General features: G+C 40.1%; 2 protein-coding genes across 12 annotated transcripts in view; one reads left to right on the top strand and one right to left on the bottom strand.

The window, feature by feature from the left end:
* The window catches only part of ZFYVE26 (zinc finger FYVE-type containing 26), a 67345-nt gene extending 60486 nt beyond the window's left edge, over nucleotides 1-6859 (bottom strand). The window contains exons 1-4 of one of the 2 annotated variants that reach the window (XM_055435699.2): nucleotides 6775-6859; nucleotides 6023-6300; nucleotides 3992-4070; nucleotides 304-393 (exon numbers count right to left, since the gene is read on the bottom strand). In XM_055435699.2, coding sequence (XP_055291674.2) covers nucleotides 304-393; nucleotides 3992-4070; nucleotides 6023-6216 — 363 coding nt within the window. In that variant the 5' untranslated portion in view covers nucleotides 6217-6300; nucleotides 6775-6859. Of the gene's footprint in view, nucleotides 1-303; nucleotides 394-3991; nucleotides 4071-6022; nucleotides 6301-6774 lie in introns of those variants that run through there. The other variant, XM_055435700.2, reaches the window with a different exon arrangement.
* Nucleotides 6860-8657: 1798 nt separating this feature from the next.
* Nucleotides 8658-23059, top strand: part of RAD51B (RAD51 paralog B) — a 761238-nt gene continuing 746836 nt past the window's right edge. For 7 of the 10 annotated variants that reach the window (XM_088839518.1, XM_055435705.2, XM_088839516.1 and 4 more), the window contains exons 1-5: nucleotides 8675-8777; nucleotides 11469-11534; nucleotides 11850-11961; nucleotides 16768-16881; nucleotides 19663-19779. In XM_088839518.1, coding sequence (XP_088695644.1) covers nucleotides 11878-11961; nucleotides 16768-16881; nucleotides 19663-19779 — 315 coding nt within the window. In that variant the 5' untranslated portion in view covers nucleotides 8675-8777; nucleotides 11469-11534; nucleotides 11850-11877. Of the gene's footprint in view, nucleotides 8778-11468; nucleotides 11535-11849; nucleotides 11962-16767; nucleotides 16882-19662; nucleotides 19780-23059 lie in introns of those variants that run through there. The other 3 variants (XM_088839521.1, XM_088839520.1, XM_088839514.1) reach the window with 2 other exon arrangements.

Below are 23059 nucleotides of genomic sequence, written 5' to 3'. Positions count from 1 at the left end.
TTACAGAAAAAGGATTTTTTTTTTTCCTTGTCTATGGGATTTTTCCAGGCAAGACTACTGGAGTGGGTTGCCATTTCCTTCTCCAGAGCTATACTTAGTACTTCTGGCCAAAACACTTCTAGGAAGTCTACAATTAGATAAGATTTCCCGATCTCTAAATTTCCTTGAAGGGGCCTCCCCCTGGTCTGGACTGAGAAAAGTGAACAGCCAACATCCTGAGGGCTTGTTTCTGCTGGATCCGTGAAAGCTGAGCTTCTTGAGTGATTGCACCCCTGGGCAGACAGAGCTGGGGCTCTCTCTCACCTTGAGGATGTCCTCTGAGATGTCACTTGGGAGGTCTTCTGACAATAAAAGAAACTCAAGTTTTCTCCGGAAGCCAGTTGGGAGTAACTTCTAGAAGAATCATAAGATGGAAGCATAGAGATTAAGAATATGTTAAGGGAATTCCCTGACTGTCCAGTAGTTTCATTGCACTAGGCCTAGGTCCAGTCCCTGGTCAGGGAACTAAGATCCCCCACATCACATGGAACAGCCAAAAAAAAAAAAAAAAAAGAGAAAGACTATATTTTAGCTGAAAATTATAAGTAAGTACTTCTCTCCAGTTCAGCTTATTTCTGCTGTTTTCTCTAAGATAAAGTACTTTCTTTTCTGATAAAATACTTTTGACCATTATATTTCTCGGTATGTTTTCATTCAGACACTTTTCTTCATAAACAAAAACAACTAAACTGAACATATACTCCCCTTAAATACTAACACTGAAATCCCACACTGATCAGCCTCAAATGCCAAGGCTTGCTCATTTCATGGGTTTTTTTCCTAACTTGAGGACCTTCTCCAAGAATCTTCCTTGTGGTGTCCCAAATACCCAGCAATGAGTCAGTTGGGATGGAATGGCCCACATGATCCTTTTTTGGACCAAGCCCCTATTTTTAATTTCCATTTTTAGTTAGAAAATTAAAGAGGGAGAGATCTAATGTTCATGAAACACTTATTTTGTGCCAGTTACTACGTGCCAAGTTTTCACATACTTTAAAAAAATCTCATTTAATTGCTAAATCAACAAACCTATGGCCTTGGGATGTTTTAAGACACAGTCTTCAGTAAAGATGAAATGATTAGGAAGTATTTTCCAATCATTTCAAGCATGAAAAGGAAGATGTTTGTTAAAGAGACATGTCATTGGCGACTAATGCATTAAGGAAGAGAAAGCGTCTGACTTATTCTGTACCTGCTTATTTCACAGTAACTTCCCTTCACCTGGTCCTTAAAACTAAAATGATAGTTCCCCTTTCTCTAGGCACAAATTCAAATAAGATGAAAGTCTGGGACTAATCCTGACAAGCACTCTTTAAAACCAGAGACACCTGTAAATCTTGCAGCTGGTTAAATCTTCCAGAAGATGGGTTTTATTGAAAAGTCTCCTAAATCAAGGCAAGAAGCACCTGCAGGATTGTGTGTCTATTAAGCGAAGTTTAGAACATAAGAGCTCACTTACGTTATTCGTGTGTCATTCATTACATCAGAGGCTAATAAGATCTAGTATGTTCTTGGTCCAAAATCCTTCTTACCATGCCCTCCCCTAATGCTCTATGCCACCTGAATTCATGCATAATGCTAGTGATTAGAAGGTGGTAAAGAAAGTTCATCTGGCAAGCTGAAAGTTAGTGATTCCATTGAGAACTAAGAGGAAGGAGTAGATAATGCCAGAGAGCAGGCTCTTAATAAAAGAACTGGTTAAGATTTTAGGACTTTCATTTAAAGCCCTAACGATTGACTAGCTTGTATTTTTTCTACTGGATGAGGTTACTTTATGCCTCTGCAGGGTCATAAACATCTAACATTTGTAAAACAGGCAAGGATTTGACCTATGTTTCTAAGCACAGATTTTCTTATTATAAAATCAAGGCCATGTTCAATGTAGAAAAATCAGAGAATACAAACAGGCAAATGAAAACACACATTCACAACACACACATACCCCAAATCTATCAACTAAAGGAGAACTATAATTACAACGGTATTCTAAGAGTATTCAGACCATTTTCTATATATGCATATAGGCATGCATAACAAACACTGTTTTCTAAACAGCTTTTTCTTTTTCTTCACATAACAGAATACAAATATCCTTCCACAAGACTGAAAACTCATTTACAGTAATTTTAATAGTGCCATGGTATTTTACAAATAGATTAATCAGTTCTGGACTGTGGACATGGGAGCTGTTTCTATTTTTCCTCTTTTAGAAGCAGCAGGTTGTGAACATTATGCTGTTTACATGATAAAACATAAAAAGGCAGAAGGCAAAAATGGATGAAGGAAAGGGAAAATGGAATCAGTGTTTCAACAAATAATTAAAAAGGAGCTTTCAGTAGCAGGTGGTAGATAGGAGAAGGAGCTGCCAGCAAGTCCCTAGAAGATGAAGGCTGGTCTACGATAAAGACTGGCTTTATAGAACTACTCCAAGAATGCATTTGAAGTCTTGGTCCTTGTATAAAGTTTTAAAATTCTCTGAGGTCCTTGTATAAAGTTTAAAATATTCCCTAAACTGCTTAAATAACTGAGGCACTGGGGCTTTAATGACCAGATGATCTTCAATGCTGGGAAAAACAACTCTTAAGTCTGTGAAAAGAAGCCAGGGAAGTGAAATTCACCTTCAGATCTGGTTGAGCAACTGTGCAGAAATTTAACCACCACCAATTAGCATAGAGTAAGCAAATATGTTCTGTGAGGCGAAAGTTCATCTTGGTTGACAAATTCCATGTGTGTACTGAAAAGGTCCTTGGTAACAGTAAGACATTTTTTCCCCCTTTTCTCTTTGAAGATACTTCTGGATATTTCAGTTGAAGATGTCTCTTTTAGATCTGAAACTATGGCCAGCTCTGAATCACCCTGGGGTTGATTATTTTTCAGTTTTGCTTCTCTTTCTTCCCTCTCTTACTGTTGTCATTTCTCTTTGCTAACCCATTATCAAAAATCTGGATGATGAATGCATTTAGATTAGTAACTTCTGGTACTTTTTGAAATCTATGTGAAGAATGGAAAGTGTCAGGAAAATTCAGAACTAAAGACAAAATTCATTTTGATGACCAAGAGAAGGGAAGAAGAAAATTAGGCTGAATTATAGACATTTAGAAAACTGAATTTACGGTTTCTTACTTTCAAGTCCATGTAGGCTAAAGATAATATTGAGGTGGGAAAAGGAGAGGACCGAGGAACTGGAGGCAGAAGACACTGGTTCCAGCTCCAGTTCTGCCAACTAACTTTATGGTGACCTTGAGCCAGTCATCTCTTTTTTGAGTCAGAGGTTCCTCACTTAAATCTTAAAGTGTCAGCTTTAATACAAAATTGCCTCAGAGAGTTTCTTTAATGGATATTTATTTCTGATAATTAACACATATTTCTAAAAGAGCTTAGAATGGTAATTTTTCTTAAAATAAAAACAAACCCTAAACACTTCCTTATGTTTTCTTTCACTGTTAATTTATTCAGTTTTTTTATTTGATAACTTTTAGTTCGAGTCATGTGAGTTATTAACTTATTAACTAATGATGTTTAAATCAATAAGATTTCACTGTACTGGACTAGTTAAAATACAGTTTTTGTATCAACAACCAAGTTTTGATTCAGCTAGTCTCCATTACTTGAGTATTACAAGGATTAGACTTTATTCACAGTCTTGTCACTTTCACTGAGTTCTCCAAAGTTCTGTTCCAGCACAAGAGTCACAGTGGTTTTTAACACAATGGTATAACCTCAAATGGTAGGTTGGTGACTCAATGTCAATGCAGGTTAGTAAACTAATAAATGAATTTAGGTAAGGAGACATCAATAAATATTCAAGCCAACCTCACTGTCAGTACTGAAAAAGGAATACAACAAACCTCAAAATAAAGGAAGCAGCAGACAGAAGGGAAATTTCACAACTCCTTCCAAGTTCTTTTCAATCCTGGCCTCAGGAGAAAATTTGAAATGTAAACCTATTTACCTTTTCCAGGGCCAACCATTTTTCCAGTACAAGAAGCCAGACCCAGGCTAATCTTTGAGGACTGATATTCTGTCCACATCTGAAAAGTGTAAAAAGAAAAAAAATTCTAAACAAAGAGTTTCTATTGATTTTTTCTTCTTTGTGATCCAAAATTTAGATTTCACCGCTCAGTCTGTTTTACACCTGAACAGGCAAGACACTGCCCTAATGAGAAATTTTTGAATGTATGTGACAGATCAGTGAAGGGAGAATCAGAACAGAACTAGCAGCATTCACTTAAAAAAAAAGGAAAAGATCTCAATTCTATGTCTATCTCCTTATCTAGTTTTTCTTATTTTTAAACAAAATAATATTCCACCAAAAACCATAAAAGCAAAGCTATCTGAAACAGAAAACTTGAAATCCTGAAATAGAAACTGATATCAAGTAATCAAAGAAACCAGAAAGTTCATAAAAATTTATTTTTAACTCTATGCTAAAAATAGGATTGGGGCTTCCCAGGTGGCCCTAGTGGTAAAGAACCTGCCAAAGTCTGCAGGATACATTAGAGAGGTGGATTCAGTCCCTGTGTTGGAAGATCCCCTGGAGTAGGAAATGGCAACCCACTCCAGTATTCTTGCCTGGAGAATTCCATGGACAGAGGAACCTGGCAGGCTACAGTCCATAGGGTCGCAAAGAGTTGGACATGACTGAAGCGACTTAGCATAAAAAACAGAATTATAGGAGTTCATAGCCTTTCTTTGAAGTTAGTAGTTTAGACAGTAATTGACTAGAATCCAAATTTAAAGGAAAAAAAAAAGGAAGAAAAGAATCATGTAAATCTCCATTCTATATGTGCTAATACCATACTTTCTTACAAATAACTGCAAGAGTAAGGAAAAATGAGGGAAAAGACTCAAGTTTAACTCCTATACCACTAACTGTTAATAGCACTGCCAGGAAGAACTTCAAAATTCACACAGAGAACATTGGTTGCCAGAGGACACGGAAGGAATCAATGCACAAACAGGTAGTCCCAGGGACCGGGGGAATTCTTTTGTGGTGATGCCTGATTATAGCGGTAGTTACATGAATCGAAGAATGGCTAAAGATGCACAGAACTACACACATAAAAATGAATACATACTGGGACTACCCTGGTGGTCCAGTGGTTGGGACTCTCACTTGTAATGCATGGGGTGTGGGTTGCATCTCTGGTTGGGGCACTAGGATCCTGCATGCAGTGCAGCACGGACAAAAAAAAAACAAAGGGAATGCAGATTAAAAAAATGGTGAAAACTGAATAAGGGCTGTAGTCTAGCTAACAGTGGTAGTGATTTAGTCATCTAGTCGTGTCCAACTCTTTGCGACCCCATGGCCTGCCAGCTCCTCTGTCCATGGGATTTCCCAGGCAAGAATACTGGAGTGGGTTGCCATTTCCTTCTCCAAGGGATCTTCCTGACCCTGGGGCGGAACCCGAGTCTCCTGCATTGGCAGGTGAATTCTTTACTGCTGAGCCATGAGGGAAGCCCCCCTAGTTAACAGTACTTGTGTCAATTTCTTGGTTTGATACTGACTATAGTTATATAAGATGTCACAATTGGGGGAAGTTGGGGAAAGGGTACTCTTTGTATTATTTATGCATTTCTTGTGAGTCTATAATTAATTATTTCAAAATAAAAAGCTTTAAGTGAACTCACTTCTGGTCCTTTGTTAAAGCTACAACAGTATCTTCAATTTCACAAGCAAGAAGGGAGCAGGATTTGCTCTTATTGAGGCAAAGAAAATGCTTTATTATTAATGATAATAAACATGAAATGCTGGTTCCAGGCTTAAATGATGTTTCAGATGATAGTTCAAAGCCAAACTGATTAAGTAATAAACAGGCATGTATCAATATTATGGAAGTAAAATTTCAGACCAAGTGAAATACAATCTGCCTTTGTTAATTCTTCAAAGGTGATTGAATGAGGCACGTGGACCAGAGCTCAAGTATTGAACCTTTCCTCTCCCGTCCTGTGACAGCATGGCAGGAAGCGAGAGATCCCTTACCTCAGCTGACTGGGACACAGGACCAGCGCCCGAAGTATATCTTCCACCTTCTTTGGGATATCCCCTTGTGCCTCGTGTAGCTGAGGTACGCATGCCTTTGCCAGTTCCCATTCTCCTCTCCGAAGGCACTCACAGAAAAATTCAAAAAGCTGCTTCTGGGAAGCAGCTTCCTCTTTTCCAAATGGATGGTGCATTTTCCCCAGCACAGAGTGCAGGGAGATAGAAACAGATGAATTACACAAAATACACCGGCTTTTTTCTCATTTGTGGACTACCTCCTAGAAACAATACAGATCCGAGAGAGAAGAAAAGGAAGGAATAAGACAAACTAGCAACTACTACCCGCACGAGGAAAGGTAGGTCTTACTTTTCTAATTTGTCATGTTACTGTCTCTCTTTTTGAGAAGTTCCACCTTTCCCCAAGGGGTGGATCCTCTCTCTCTAGGCGCATCCAATATTTGATTAATATTAATCGTCATATTAGCCCGCGACGCAGACCCAAAACTCCACTTCCTTATTTCCTCCTGAACTTTATTCCCAATCCGGCTCCAAATCCCCAGGTAGTCGCCTCCTTAACGACAAGAAATTCAGCAGAAACCTCCCTAGTTTGAGCCCTCTTTTAAGGCAGAGCACTGATGATCAGGAGAGGAATCGGTGTCAGAACTGGAGGGCGGTGGGGACCGGGGCGCAGGGACGCTTCCTACCGGGATCGTGGAGCGCGCTCCTGCCTTCTCGGGGCGCTTTACACTCACCCGCTCCCGGTGCCCAAATCTGTACATCTTCCAGCGAAGCCATGTTTGAGCCGAGTCAGGTGACAAATCTCGCTCGGCAGGCTTGGGCGGCGGGGGGGGAGGGAGGCGGGAATGACGATTGACATCGGCTACTGTAATTGGTCAATGGAGGAAAGATGCAAATAAGGCGCCATATTTGTTTGGGTCACGTGACTCTACCTCAGGCCCTGAGCAAGCTAGCCGGCTGGGAAAGCGATACCAGATACGTGCCTTAGGACCATCCCTCACAGTTCTGACAGTTCCTCCCCTGGATACCTTCGATGGAGCGAGTGGCAGGAATAGCTGTGTGTCTTGATCTTTTTTCTTTTGTTTTCTTTTCTCCTCCTAGTTTGAAGTTAGCGTTTACCTAGCGTTTACTGTCCAGCCAGTGACAGTGTTTTGCCACGCCCTGGGGATACCCAGATCAAGGAGACTTAAGTTCTCCGTTGTTACTCCGTTCACTTGGACTCCCTTATAATTCCGGAACCCTAAGTTCTGAATTTCCAGTTCCTTCTGCTTAACTCCCGTTATGTATTGGCTCATTTAACGACTTATGACCAACCTAGATAGTATATTAAAAAGCAGAGACATTGTCAACAAAGGTCCGTCTAGTCAAGGCTATGGTTATCCAGTGGTCATGTATGGATGTGAGAGTTGGATTATAAAGAAAGCTGATCGCCGAAGAACTGATGCTTTTGAACTGTGGTGCAGGAGAAGATACTTGAGAGTCCCTTGGACTGCAAGGAGATCCAACCAGTCCATCCTAAGGGATATCAGTCCTGGGTGTTCACTGGAAGGACTGATGTTGAAGCTGAAACTCCAATACTCTGGCCACCTCGTGCGAAGAGTTGACTCATTGGAAAAGACTCTGATGCTGGGAAAGATTGAGGGCAGGAGGAGAAGGGGACGGCTGAGGATGAGATGGTTGGATGGCATCAGCGACTCGATGGACATGGGTTTGGGTGGACTCCGGGAGTTGGTGATGGACAGGGAGGCCTGGCGTGCTGTGGTTCATGGGGTCGCAAAGAGTCGGACACGACTGAACAACTGTACTGAAATGAACCGACAACCGTGAACTGTGCGCTAGACTCTAATTTAGAAGCTGAAGAAGACGCGGTCCTTGTCCTCAAAAGAGATCACAGTCTACTGAGGGGTGCAGGTCAATAGGATGCAGTGGGCAAAATGATAAGACAGAGAGGTATGCACAGGGGAGATGAGAGCAAAGAATTAGCAAAAAGCCATTCTCAAATATAATAATCGGAAATTGAGTCTTAAAACGATTTACTCGGTTTCCTCATCACAGCTGCTTTTATATAAACTTTCTGGTTTCCGTTATGTTCTTCAACTATAGACTCGGACTTTTCCCCGTTACATGTTTTTGGTTTGAGCAGTTTCATTCAATATTTTCCAAACTATTTCACCACCAAAGGCGGAAAAAAAAAAAAAAAAGCAAACCAAAAATTCTCTTCCAAAACTTGGATGATTGGTGGATTTTCATCTATTCTCAGAAAATTAACTTGTCTTTCTGGTCCATTAAGCAGTTTTTAAATGAAGTGACAAAATAAAGAATAGAAAATTAAGAGAAAGTTATTTCCTGGCATTGTATTCTCCTTGCTGGTATTCCTCCACCGGATTTGGATAATCACTATAATGAGAAATTGACTGGGACGAGAAGGAAATGGCAACCCACTCCAGTATTCTTGCCTGGAAAATTCCACGGACAGAGGAGCCTGGTAGGCTACAATCCGTGGGGTCGCAAAGAGTCGGACACGACTGAGCAGCTTCATTCACTCACAGACATTATAGAGTGTGAACTACAATTCCCAGCAAGCAGCGGAGCCGCCCTGGGCCTGTGCCTACCTTTTATTGGATAGTTCCCCAGGGTGACGACCCAACCAGCGCTTCGGTTGTTGCTTTTCATCACTTTCCGCGGGGAAGTGTTAAGGGATAGGGGAAATTTTGAAAGTTGGATGCTGCAGAACCCGGTACTGGAAAGTTTCCTGTTGCGGGTGGTTTGGGGGAATGGGGTGCGCTTATTATTTCCTGCTCCCTCTCTGGGCACGTGGTGTTGATATCGGGGGAGTGGAGAGCCACTCTTGGGTGCAGGCGCACGCCCCCTTAGGTACATTGGGATCTTGAGTCCAGCCGCAGATCTTAGAGGGTCTGGTCTTCCTTTGTGGGGGTTGCGTGGAACCTGCACCTTATTGGGAAGAGCTATTGTTAAGGGATTCTGGGGTGATGTTTTCTCCTCTTTATGTCCATCCATCTTCCCACGTGTGAGCAGTTTGAGGTCTAGGAAGGAGAGCCCGTCATTAAGGGAAGTTGAGTGTCTGCTTGTCTTCAGGTGGTGGTGACTTAGAAGTACTTAATAGTGTGGAATATGTAGTCAGATAGCTGGGTTCGAATGCAGACTCCACCTTGTGCTAGATGTTAGGCTTTGCTTAAGTTTTTCAACTCAGTGCCTCAATATCAAACTATAAAATGGGGTAAAAATCGGAGTTCTTGGAAATGTGGCATGTAATAAGGGCTCAAGAAATATTAGCTATTATTGTTAATTCACAGTTTTCTATCGTGAAGATTTTTCCTTCCTTGATAAGAAGAGGCTTCACTTTCCAGGGTCGAACTTCTTCCCTCACACCCTTGTTTACATGCACTGGCACATATACGCAGAGCAGGAATTTACCGTGGAAGAAACATACGTTCAAGCCATAACAACGTGTTAATAAGATTATCGAACAAATGAGTACAGCATGTGATGAGAACATTGGAGAGAAAGAGAGTAAGCAGGAAGTCTTTGTGGAGGAAAATCAGGGAGGCAGGATGGCCCATGGCTGGAAGGCAGGTCACCTGAGGTCGCAAATACTGGTTTTGCTGAATGAATTGATAGTAATTCTTAGCACTACGAGCCAGTGACCATCCACGTCCTCCAACCTTCACTACATTCCTGCAAAGTAGATATTTAAACGATGTCTGTTTTTCAGATGAGGAAAGTAAGGAAAGTGATTTTACCAGAAAGGTCAGAGTCCAGGGCTTGCAATCTGATATATGAATGAGAGGAAAGTGAGGGACCAGTTTACCAAGAGGCTTTAGGGCATCATAAGAAATGTGGAGTTTATCCTGTGGTCTCATGGTCCCATGGGCAGTTTGAAAGGATGAGAGTGACAGGATCGGGGCACATGTTTAGGAGGCTACCTCTGACAAGATTGTGACTTGTGGGTCAGTTTGGTGCTTATTCCTCTCTGCTCCCATCTGAGTGTGTGTGTTCTTGTTGCTGTCATGTCCGGCTCTTTGTCACCCTATGGACTGTAACTGCCCAGGGGGATTCTCCAGGCAAGAATACTGGAGTGAGTTGCCATGGCACATTTAAATTCCTATGACAATACTTGCTGCATGACTAATTATTTGTGTATATATTACTTTTCATTTTTTACTGTGAGTTTCCAAAGGGGAGAAATATACTTCAGTGATTCTTGTGCCACAGCACTCAGCAGAATGTGTGCTTAAGAAGCATCTGTGGAAGGAACAAACGATTTATTTTTTTGTGGGTTTGGGGGTGGGTGACCCACCCACCAGGGCAGGGAGTGACCAGAGGCAATATGAGTAACCTAGGCAAGTGATGTGTGTGTGTGTGTGTGTGTGCTCAGTTGTGTTTGACTCTTTGTGACCCCATGGACTGTAGCCCACCAGGCTCCTCTGTCCATGGGATTTCCCAGGCAAGAATACTGGAGTGGGTTGACATTTCCTTCTTCAGGGGTTCTTCCTGATCCAGGGATCGAACCTGCATCTCTTGCATTGGCAGGCAGATTCTTTTATCACTGAGCCACCAGAGAAGCCCTGTTCTCCTTTTTAGATTGAATTTATTACTCAAAATGATGTCATTGCCCAGAGCTGCCTGGTATGTGAAGACGCTGGGCAATGATGATTCAGCAGTTGTCACTTGGTAAACTTTCTATTGGAGACACAAAACCCAACACTGACAAATTCCCTTTGAGTGAAATGAGAAGGACTTATTTTGTGATTCTGGGAGGGATGTGTGTGTGTGAGAGAGAAAGATGAGGGAGAGAGAAAGAGTGTTAATCTGATTAAAAATTTGGGCCATGGTATTGGAAATGAATATCTACATTCTCAGTGAATAGTTTAATTCCCAAATGTGACTCCTTTTCTGATCTTTTTATTGTTTTATCTCCTGGAACAATGAAGAGTCCCTACTTCTACTTTATCCAGAGGATATTCTGCCATCTGAGTATAATACAGCTTCTCCTTTGCTTGTGTTATTCAGAGAATCACATGATTCTAACTCTCTGAAGGCACATGTTTCATGAGCCTCATTTAGTCCTCACAGGGTTCAACAGCAAGAGTGAAATTTAATTGCATGTGGGAATGTGAGCAGCTACTATAATAAAAAACAATTTCAGTTTGTAAATAACACCTGAAATAACAAAATCTGAATTGATTCAGAATGTTTGTTCTGACTCTTGAAAAGAGAGGTTCAGTATGATAATGGACTTGTAGAAGAGTGTACTGACTAAGGTTATCTAGGCCTCAGAGTCAGACTTCCTGGGTTCAAATTCTGGATCTACCATTTACTATTTCTGGTAACAGTGGAATGGCTAACCTTTCCAGACTTTAGTTTTCTCATATGTAAAAATGGGACCTGTCATCAACCTTTCTTATAGGGCTGTTGAGAAGCTTAAATGTGGCAATTGATGTAAAGCTTTGGAAGAGTGCCTGACACATAGAAGGTAATCAATAAGTTTATTATCGTTTCAGTGCAATGAAAGCAGACTTTCTGGGAATGCTCTTTGGAAATATTTGTATTAATTACACATCCAAATAAAGTTTATGAATGAACTGAAAATCTTAAGATACTATATAAATGTGAAATGGTATTATTATATTTGTCTAATAAATTTTTAAAGAATTTTTGTGAAATGCAGATTCTTATATTGTTTCTTTCCATGTTTGACAAACAGTAGTTTTGAAAAATGTTTTATTTTGTAGAGTGTTGTGGATAGCCCATCTGCTACTGCTTATGCTATTTTCCAATGTTTTTTCAGCGTTCTTTTTCTTGCTGAATCTGGAGGCATGGGTAGCAAGAAACTAAGACGAGTGGGTTTACCACAAGAGCTTTGTGACCGTCTGAACAGACATCAGATCGTTACCTGTCAGGTACAGTTTGTTTAATTTTTCTCAGTGAGAAACCTTAAGTGCAAATTAGTCTTAAGTGTACCTAAATAACTCTTTTCTTAAAAAATTTTTGCTTCAAGTTTTAGAAAATGTGTTTCATTGGAGGATAATTACTTTAAAATATTGTTTTGGTTTCTGCCATACATCAACATGAATCAGCCATAGGTATACATATGTCCCCTCCTTCTTGAACTTCCCTCCCAATAACTCTTTTTTTTTTCAATTTAAATAATTTTATTTAATAAATGGTACAAAGCACAATGCCAAAAACATTAACAGTTAAAATTTCACCAAATGAAAAAATACTATAGAATACACAGTTGCAAAAAGCTACATTAAGTTATTTTACAACTGTCTCAAACTGCAAAAAGAAAAAAAGCCCAATACCACACCTAAGTTATCCCTCTCTCAAAATAACTCTTAATTGCATCTGAAATATGAACATTTAGGTTTATAAAAAAAGATAAATGATGGTGCTTGCTAATTCAAAATAACAAACCACTTACCTTGTATTTCCAAATATGATTTCAAGAGTTTTGCATTTTGGTTAGGGTTGGGTCGGGAGAATGCTCATGGCAGAAGGTGAAATACACCTGGCCATTTATTTGGGATTCTAGAGAAGTTTTGTCCTTGTAAAGAAATTCTGTAATTACATGAGAAATATGACTCAAATGAGGAGACAATACTCAAAATAGGTAATTTCTCTTGAAAGCAAGAAAAATTTTTAGGATTATTTTTCTATCAGTGAAGTGAGAAAAATATATAAAGTGGATGTTGTATGTTTAAACACAAGGGTAAGCAAATTGCTCTTCAGTTCAGTTCAGTCGCTCAGTCGTGTTCGACTCTTTGCGACCCCATGAATTGCAGCACACCAGGTCTCCCTGTCCATCACCAACTCCCGGAGTCTACCCAAACTCATGTCCATCGAGTCGGTGATGCCATCCAGCCATCTCATCCTCTGTCATCCCCTTCTCCTTCTGCCCCCAATCCCTCCCAGCGTCAGGGTCTTTTCCAGTGAGTCAACTCTTCACATGAGGTGGCCAAAGTATTGGAGTTTCAGCTTCAGCATCAGTCCTTCCAATGAACACCCAGGACTGATCTCCTTTGGAATGGACTGGTTGGATCTCCTTGCAGTCCAAGGGACTCTCAAGAGTCTTCTCCAGCATCACAGTTCAAAAGCATCAATTCTTTGGCGATCAGCTTTCTTCACAGTCCAACTCTCACATCCATACATGACCATTGGAAAAACCATAGCCTTGACTAGACGGACCTTGTTGGCAAAGTAATGTCTTTGCTTTTTAATATGCTGTCTAGGTTGGTCATAACTTTCCTTCCAAGGAGTAAGCATCTTTTAATTTCATGGCTGCATTCACCATCTGCAGTGATTTTGGAGCCCAAAAAATAAAGTCTAGCACTGTTTCCTCATCTATTTCCCATGAAGTGATGGGACCAGATGCCATGATCTTAGTTTTCTGAATGTTGAGCTTTAAGCCAACTTTTTCACTCTCCTCTTTCACTTTCATCAAGAGGCTTTTGAGTTCCTCTTCACTTTCTGCCATAAGGGTGGTGTCATCTGCATATCTGAGGTTATTGATATTTCTCCCGGCAATCTTGATTCCAGCTTGTGCTTCTTCCAGCCCAGTGGTCCTCATGATGTACTCTGCATATAAGTTAAATAAGCAGGGTGACAATATACAGCCTTGACGTACTCCTTTTCCTATTTGGAACCAGTCTGTTGTTCCATGTCCAGTTCTAACTGTTGCTTCCTGACCTGCGTATAGGTTTCTCAAGAGGCAGGTCAAGTGTTCTGGTATTCCCATCTCTTTCAGAATTTTCACAGTTTATTTTGATCCACACAGTCAAAGGCTTTGGCATAGTCAATAAAGCAGAAATAGATGTTTTTCTGAAACTCTCTTGCTTTTTGGATGACCCAGCGGATGTTGGCAATTTGATCTCTGGTGCCTCTGCCTTTTCTAAAACCTGCTTGAACATCTGGAAGTTCACGGTTCATGTATTGCTGAAGCCTGGCTTGGAGAATTTTGAGCATTACTTTACTAGCATGTGAGATGAGTGCAATTGTGCAGTAGTTTGAGCATTCTTTGGCATTCCCTTTCTTTGGGATTGGAATGAAGACTGACCTTTTCCAGTCCTGTGGCTACTGCTGAGTTTTCCAAATTTGCTGGCATATTGAGTGTGGCACTTTCATAGCCTCATCTTTCAGAATTTGAAATAGTTCAACTGGAATTCCATCACCTCCACTAGCTTTGTTCGTAGTGATGCTTTCTAAGGTCCACTTGACTTCACATTCCAGGATGTCTGGCTCTAGGTGAGTGATCATGCCATCATGATTATCTGGGTCATGAAGATCTTTTTTGTACAGTTCTTCTGTGTATTCTTACCACCTCTTCTTAATATCTTCTGCTTCTGTTAGGTCCATACCATTTCTGTCTTTTATTGAGCCCATCTTTGCATGAAATGTTCCCTTGGTATCTCTAATTTTCTTGAAGAGATCTCTAGTCTTTCCTGTTCTGTTGTTTTCCTCTGTTTCTTTGCATTGATTGCTGAGGAAGGCTTTCTTATCTCTCCTTGCTATTCTTTGGAACTCTGCATTCAGATGTTTATATCTTTCCTTTTCTCCTTTGCTTTTCGCTTCTCTTCTTTTCACAGCTATTTATAAGGCCTCCTCAGACTGCCATTTTGCTTTTTTGCATTTCTTTTCCACGGGGATGGTCTTGATCCCTGTCTCCTGTACAGTGTGACGAACCTCTGTCCATAGTTCATCAGGCACTCTGTCTGTCAGATCTAGTCCCTTAAATCTATTTCTCACTTCCACTGTATAATAAGGGATTTTGATTTATGTCATACCTGAATGGTCTAGTGGTTTTCCCTACTTTCTTCAATTTAAGTCTGAATTTGGCAATAAGGTGGTTCACTCATCTGAGCCCCAGTCAGCTCCTGGTCTTGTTTTTGCTGACTGTATAGAGCTTCTCCATCTTTGGCTGCAAAGAATATAATGAATCTGATTTCAGTGTTGACCGTCTGGTGATGTCCATGTGTAGAGTCTTCTCTTGTGTTGTTGGAAGAGGGTGTTTGCTATGACCAGTACATACTTGGCAAAACTCTATTAGCCTTTGCCCTGCTTCATTCCGTACTCCAAGACCAAATTTGCCTGTTACTCCGGGTGTTTCTTGACTTCCTACTTTTGCATTCCAGTCCCCTATTAATGAAAAGGACATTTTTTTTTTGGGTGTTAGTTCTAACAGGTCTTGTAGGTCTTCATTGAACCCTTCAACTTCAGCTTCTTCAGCATTACTGGTTGGGGCATACGCTTGGATTACCATGATATTGAATGGTTTGCCTTGGAAATGAACAGAGATCATTCTGTCAGTTTTGAGGTTGCATCCAAGTACTGCATTTCGAACTCTTTTGTTGACCATGATGGCTACTCCATTTCTTCTAAGGGATTCCTGCCCACAGTGGTAGATATAATGGTCATCTGAGTTAAATTCACCCATTCCAGTCCATTTTAGTTCACTGATTCCTAGAATGTTGACGTTCACTCTTGCCATCTCCTGTTTGACCACTTCCAATTTGCCTTGATTCACGGAACCTAACATTCCAGGTTCCTATGCAATATTGCTCTTTATAACATCAGACCTTACTTATATCACCAGTCACATCCACAACTGGGGTATTGTTTTTGCTTTGGCTCCATCGCTTCATTCTTTCTGGAGTTATTTCTCCACTGATCTCCAGTAGCATATCCAGGGCACTTACCAACCTGGGGAGTTTCTCCTTCGGTATCCTATCATTTTGCCTTTTCATACTGTTCATGGGGTTCTCAAGGCAAGAATACTGAAGTAGTTTGCCATTCTCTTCTCCAGTGGACCACATTCTGTCAGACCTCTCCACCGTGACCCGTCCGTCTTGGGTGACCCCACATGGCATGGCTTAGTTTCATTGAGTTAGACAAGGCTGTGGTCCGTGTGATTAGATTGGCTAGTTTTCTGTGATTATGGTTTCAGTGTGTCTGCCCTCTGATACCCTCTCGCAGCACCTACCGTCTTACTTGGGTTTCTCTTACCTTGGATGTGGGGTACCTCTTCATGGCTGCTCCAGCAAAGCACAGCCGCTGCTCCTTACCTTGGACGAGGTTGCCCCTCCTGACCTTGAACGTGGAGTAGCTCCTCTTGGCCCTCCTGCGCTGTCATAGCATTGTACATTAGGATTTAATCCTTAATAAGATGGACTTTCAGAGAATGCTGGAGTTTTTTCTTTTTCCAATTGCTTTGTGTGTTAATGATGTCTTTGCTTTCTCTGTTATACATTTGATAACCTTCATCTTCATACTTTGAAATACTCTTAAAAATATGATATTTAACATTTCAGTCCATAGTTGGTTTTATTCTCTCTCAATTATTAAATACTTCCTCTGAATGATCTTATAGCTTTGAATGAAACTGATTTCCTTTCTGGGTGCCTGTTTGTGTCCAGACTTTTGGGCACAGGGGCAGTGCTTATATCCACTTGGGCTGATTTCTGCTGCTATGTATTTTTACTTGGTGTGTCCTCTGGTATATACTAAATTGGATAATTAGAAGATAAGATTATGTCATATCTTTTAGTTAAGGAATATTTAGGAGGAAAATACTATAAGAAACATACAAACTTATCTACAATGAATTGTGCTTTTATTTACACATGGACAGTGTCAGTTGAAAGCTTCCTTTTAATTCCAGTATCTTTGTTGTACATGTATATTTAAAATAGTCTCTTTATGTTTTTTAGGACTTTCTGTGTCTTTCCCCACTGGAGCTTATGAAGATGACTGGCCTTAGTTATCAAGGTGTCCATGAACTTCTGTGTGTGGTTAGCAGGGCCTGTGCACCCCAGATGCAAACGGTATATATATATTTCAGAGTTATCGTTTGGTTATGACTTTTATTTTGAAAAGCTTCTGTATTCTCTTTAAAATCTTTTAGGGGATAAGGTAAAAGCAAAAATAGAGATGAACACCTCAAAAATACCAACCCTCACAATGTAAGAGTTAGTCCTCTAATGAGAATGAATTTATATTGTTTATAAGCTCATGGGAGAGAGTTACGGGAATGAGAGGTAACAGGAATTTTTTTTCTCTGTAGCTGGCAGTGTTATTTCAAAAGGTCATCTTTCTCTTTTACTTGTTTGGGGGGGATTTGTGAACCTCGTGGTTAAACTATAATATACTCTTAATTTTAGAATGCCCCTGTCTCTATAATACTAACTTTTACCATCATCATTTACTCTACATCTGAGTGTATGCATATTGGACTTACACCGACTTATTGATTGAATGAATAATGCTTTAAAACTTATCCTCACTCCTGAGAGGAGTTAAAGTCTTTTGAAATAAGCCCAAATGAAGTTGTACTATTATTTCATACTTTCTGTGTCATGCCTTTAGCTTTTCAAAATGTAGGTTTAGTGCATGGTAGAAAATGTCTTATTTTCTCAGAGTAAGAGTTACCTGAAAGTCTGTCCAGTGTTTAACAAACATATTTATTTGTGTGGGTTGTAAACTGCTTACTCTGTTATACTGAAATTTGGTAACCACTGAGCAATAAAGTAGGATCCAACTCTGTGGAGGAGGAAGGAAGGAATATTAGTGTCATTTGAAACTTTGAAAACAATAAACAGATTGAGTATTTTCTTTTGTTCAGGTTTTGCTTGTGATCTAAGGAAAATACTTTAAAGGCAGAATCATCAGAAGGTGACTTATAATTGGAAAGAGAGATAGGCACTAGTCTTAGCTTTGTCATTGGCTTCAACAAAGAGTAGGTTTGAACAGTTCACTTTGTTTTATGGGAGAAGTTAAAGAGTTAAAATCGTATGTGATGATTTCATTAGGAGGTTCAAATTAACCTGTCACTATTTTGAAAGTTGTAAAGCACAAAGAGAACCTTTTAATTTGACATCTGTGATTCAATATGTATTGCATGTTCCTAGTCAGATAATTAAGCAGGAGATGATGGCTAGGAAATTCACCTTCAATCTCCACGTCCTTCACTTTCAGCTGCAGTGTCACTACCATTCCAATTGCCAATTCAAGGAGCCATCTTTCTCCTTTGTTGTACATTTACTTTTGTAACAGTCATTCTTTAGAGTCCTGCCTTAAATATTGGATTAGCCTTAGTTCATTCCCTCGCAAAGATTTTTTGTTTTGTTAATTTATTTATTCAGTCATTTATTCCTTCAACCAATATTCATCGAGTGCCAGCCAAGGATCCGTCAGGTACTGGAGAGATTGTAGTGAAGATGGTTGATAAAGTTTTCCGCCCTTGTGTAGCTTACAGTCTAGAGGGAGCAGTCGAACGTTAAACAAACACTTGTATAAATGATTAATTAATTGTAGTAATGGTAAGTCCTATCAGAGAAAAGTACAAAGAGCTTAGAAACTGAAAGGGACATTACTTAGTGTAGGGGTCAGCAAGGGCTCCCTCACCGAAGCAACACTTCACCTGAAACCTGCTGGATGAACCGGAGAGAGACAGCCAAAGGGGTTGGGAAGGGAGGGGAGCAGGGAAGAGCTTGCAAGCAGTGGGAGAGGGAAATGCAGAGACCCCCATGAAGAGCAGGAGAATGGTGCTTGTATGGTAAGAAGGTCAGGCCGGTCTGAGTGAACATAGCGAGGAAGAGAGGGGCCAGAGATGAAGCTGGAGAAGCAAGCAGGGTCAGGTCACTGGGGCCTGCAGGCCTGTTAAGGATTTTGGACTTTATTCTGAGAGCAATGATAAGTCATCAAAGGGAGTAATCTAGTATGTTTTTTTAAAAAACTCAGTCTTTAAACATAGACAAGTGATTGAAAAGGAACAAGGAAATATTTGTGGGCTAGTTAGGTATCTCTGACCGTATTCCAGACAGATTGTGACATGGACTATTCGTGTGGTGTTAATGCCAATGGTATAATGTCAGTTACCTTGAGCGATACGTAGGAGGTAGCATGAATAGGGTTTAGTGATAGTTTGTCTGTGGGTGGTGGTGAGGTACAGGAAAGGGTCAGAGATGATCTTTGGCAGGAACATGCACATTTCCTTTGCCCATCTCATAGCCTTTTCAGGTTTTAGCTCACACATCCAGATCGTCCCTGGATCACAAAATTCAGATCAGGTGATTTGACCTGGACAAATCCACTTGCCAGTCTCCACTTGCCCTATCACAGTAGCTTGTGTTTAACTGTAATTGCCTACTTTCTAGTCCTAGTTTCATAGTCTCTAGTTGGCTATGAGTCCTGTGAGGGCAGGGGCTCTGTCTTTTATTTCGCAGCCTTCAAATCTAGCACAGTCCTTGTGAAGTGAAAAGTTGGTCAGTCGTGTCCAACTCTTTGCAACCCCATGGACTATAGAGTCCATGGAATTCTCCAGGCCAGAATACTGGCGTGGGTAGTCTTTCCCTTCTCCAGGGGTCTTCCCAACCCAGGGATCGAACCCAGGTCTCCCACATTGCAGGTGGATTCTTTACCAGCTGAGCCACAAGGGAAGCCCAGCACAGTCCATGGCACAGAGTAAATAGTTGTAGAATAAATAAGTAATAGAAGGAAAAAAAAACATGAATTGGGTTCTAGCTGCTAAAATTTGAATTTGGAGTTGGCTTATGTTTTTGAATAAATATGGAGGTTGAAAAGAACTAAACTTTTTCTTCGATCAGGCTTATGAGATAAAGACACAGAGGTGTGCTGCTCACTCATCAGCATTTTTGTCTACAACCCTATCTGCCTTGGATGAAGCCCTGCATGGTGGTGTAGCTTGTGGATCCCTCACAGAGGTAAGGAAGACAATTTCCAAACCTAACATTGACCTAGAACCTTCAGAACCAGGGGAAAAAGTATAATTAAGAAATATAAATTATTTCATGAATATTAATCTAAATTAAATTGTAAGTACCTCAAGGGCAGGGTTCTCCACTCAGTCCCTGGTGGTACTAGTGTAGTATGCCAAAAGGAACATGTTTGAAAAATCTTTGCTGATTGACTGAAATCTACTTGGGTGGTTGTTTCTCTGAATTAGAAATTGAGTATTATGAAATAATATGAAACAATTCAGGGGGAATTAGAACAGGATCCCTACTTAGTGCATTAGGAAGGAAAATTTGAAATTTTATTAATGTGCAGGTAAATCATAGTATTACACTGAAATGAGCTATTTTTACTCCCTGTTAAAGATAAAATTTGGTTCTAGGAAGTAATCAGTTGTTGTGTTATTTATTGTTACATAACAAATTACCCACAAACTAAGTGGCTTCCACGACAGTACACACTGATTTCTGTTTCTTTGGGACTGGCTTAGCCTGGAGATGCGGTCGAGGGGTGTGAGGGGGCAGATTGGTGCTGGTTGTTGGCAGGAGGTCATGATTCTCCCTGGAGAGCTCCCTGCAGGCTGCCTGAGTCTCCTCGTGGCATGATGTCTGATTCCCCCAAGCAAGATGGAAATGGCCATTCCTTTGATGATTTAGCTTTGTAAGTTACACACCATCATTTCTGCCACTTTCTTCTCTTCAGAAGCAGGTCATTAAGTCCAGTCCATGTTCAAGGAAAGGCAAATTAAACTCTACCTTTTGAACTGAGTGTCAAAAATTTGAGGATATTTTAAAACTACAACAGGTTTTTTTTCCCTGAAAACTGCCTTGATGTGCCTTGATGGTCCTGATGTGGTGACTCCATAGGCTGTGTTTACCAGTGCAGTCCTGAGGGCCTCCTTGCCTGAGAGTTCCAGGGGCATAGATGCGTGAAACAAACTTTTAATAGGAGTAGATGCTTAAAGCATTGTGATAGGCATACATTTAACTGTAGATAGTTTTCTCTGAAGATAGAGAACCTGTTTTAGATAGTAAGCCTTGTTTGAAAGATTTAAAAATGTGTGTTCTATGCTTAGTGAATGAACCAGTGAGAATTAATCTTAAAAAGAAATTAGAATCTGCTGTTGCAGTGCACTGCCACCAGATGGGGCCAGAATCCTATCTTCCATAATCTTTGCACTCTAGTTAGACCTTTCTTGAAATAGGTCTATGAAAAAAAAGTTTTATAACAATTGTGAGCCATAGTTATAAACTTACTTATTTGGATAGCAAAAAATTGAACTAAAATACGGTTAACCAACAAATACTTTTTTATGTTTTAAGTTTTGGAGGAGTTTTCAGTACTTTTTCACATCAGTCAGTTTCAGTCAGTCGTGTCCGACTCTTTGCGACCCCATGGACTGCTGCACGCCAGGCTTCCCTGTCCATCACCAACTCCCAGAGCTTACTCAGACTCATGTCCATTGAGTCAGTGATGCCATCCAATCATCTCATCCTCTGTCATCCCCTTCTCCTCCTGCCTTCAACCTTTCTCAGCATCAGGGTCTTTTCCAGTGAGTCAATTCTTTGCCATCAGGTGGCCAAAGTATTGGAGTTTCAGCTTCATCATCATTCCTTCCAATGAATATTCAGGACTGATTTCCTTTAGGGTTGACTGGTTTGATCTCCTTGCTGTCCAAGGGGCTCTCAAGAGTCTTCTCCAACACCACAGTTCAAAAGCATCAATTCTTTGGTGTTCAGCCTTCTTTATAGTCCAACTCTCACATCCATACGGGACTACTGGAAAAACCATAGCTTTGAATAGACGGACCTTTGTCAACTTTTTCATGTAGCTTTTATCAATTCTTTTTGAATTCAAGAGGTAGTTACAAGCCCTGAGATGTTTTTTCATGATCTGATAGGATGGCATGGAATATAAATACCCTGATTGCTTATTAGTGGCAAGTTCTTTACTTTCTGTTCCAGCCACAGGTAGTCTCTGCAGTCTTTTTTGGGACTTTTCAGCTGATTACAGAGATTGTTTACCTTTTATTAAAAACAAAAATTTAATATATATCTTCCGTATGTAAGATTAAATTCTTCCTGCATGTGTAAATTATAAACATTTATGAGCCTGTGACCCCAATATAAGCCCCAGAACAACACCAAAATCATTGAAATCACCTGTGGGCTCCTTCCTGATCCTGTCTTTGGCTTTCTGTTGGGAGATAATTTCCATCCTGAATTTCTGCCATTTTTGTAGTTTTTTAAACTATTTAAAGTATTTACGATATAGTTGAATTAGTTACAATACAGTTGAATATCCTAAGAATTGACTTACGACATTATATCGATATTAGTGTCAGGTGTACAGCCCAGTGATTCTACTGTTCCTATGCTTTTTTTCCCAGTAGTGACTGTACCTGTAGTTTTTTTTTTAATCCCACCCATATACATAGGAAATGTAGCATTTTATTTGGTTTTGCTTTTTGAGCTCTGTTACATCATATATTGATGATTAAATCATAGCATATCTCTTCTATGAATTGCTTTTTCCACTTAATATTATTTTGTAAGATTTATCCATGTCGTTGCAGGTAGCCAGAGTATAATTGACTTTCATTGCTGTATCATACTCCAGTTTGAAAAATATGACCTTTTTTTTTTTTATCCCTTTTTCTGTGAGTGAACATTTGGTTGTTTCTAGTTTGCTGCTAATATAAATAAGTCCTATGAAAAGTGTTGTACATGTTTCCTGGATCACACATACAAGTATTTCTCTAGAGCAGGGATTGGCAAACTACTTCCTAGGGGTCAAATCTGGCTAGCTGCCTGTTTTTTGTAAATAAAGTTTTATTGTCACACAGCTATGTTCATTTGTTTACATTTTGTCTGTGGTTTTGTTTGAGATACGAGACAGAGTTGAGGTACTTGTGACGGAGATCTCATGGTCTGAAACACCTAATATATTTACTGCCTGGTCCCTGTTGAGGGTATTTGCCTTGGAGTAATGGCTGGTTATACAGTATGTACATAGGTAACTCTGCAGAATCAGGACAAATTATTTTCCAGAGTGGTTGTGCTTGTTTAATTTCCTACCAGTGATGTGCATGAATACCTCTTGCTCCATATCTTCTTGCCTTGGTATTATCTGACTTAATTTCTGCCTGTCTTTGTTTTCATTTTCCTGATTACTAATGAGCTTGAATTTCTTTTTTTTTATAAATCATTTGACTACTTAAAAAATAATTTTTTTAATGTACAACTTAAA

The sequence above is a fragment of the Moschus berezovskii genome, chromosome 9, assembly GCF_049115385.1.
Source record: "Moschus berezovskii isolate FMDL1 chromosome 9, NW_MosBer_1.0, whole genome shotgun sequence".
NCBI classification, from domain to species: Eukaryota; Metazoa; Chordata; class Mammalia; order Artiodactyla; family Moschidae; genus Moschus; species Moschus berezovskii.
The sequence above is the reverse complement of the archived record's forward strand: the minus strand, read 5'-3'. Positions and strand labels throughout refer to the sequence as shown.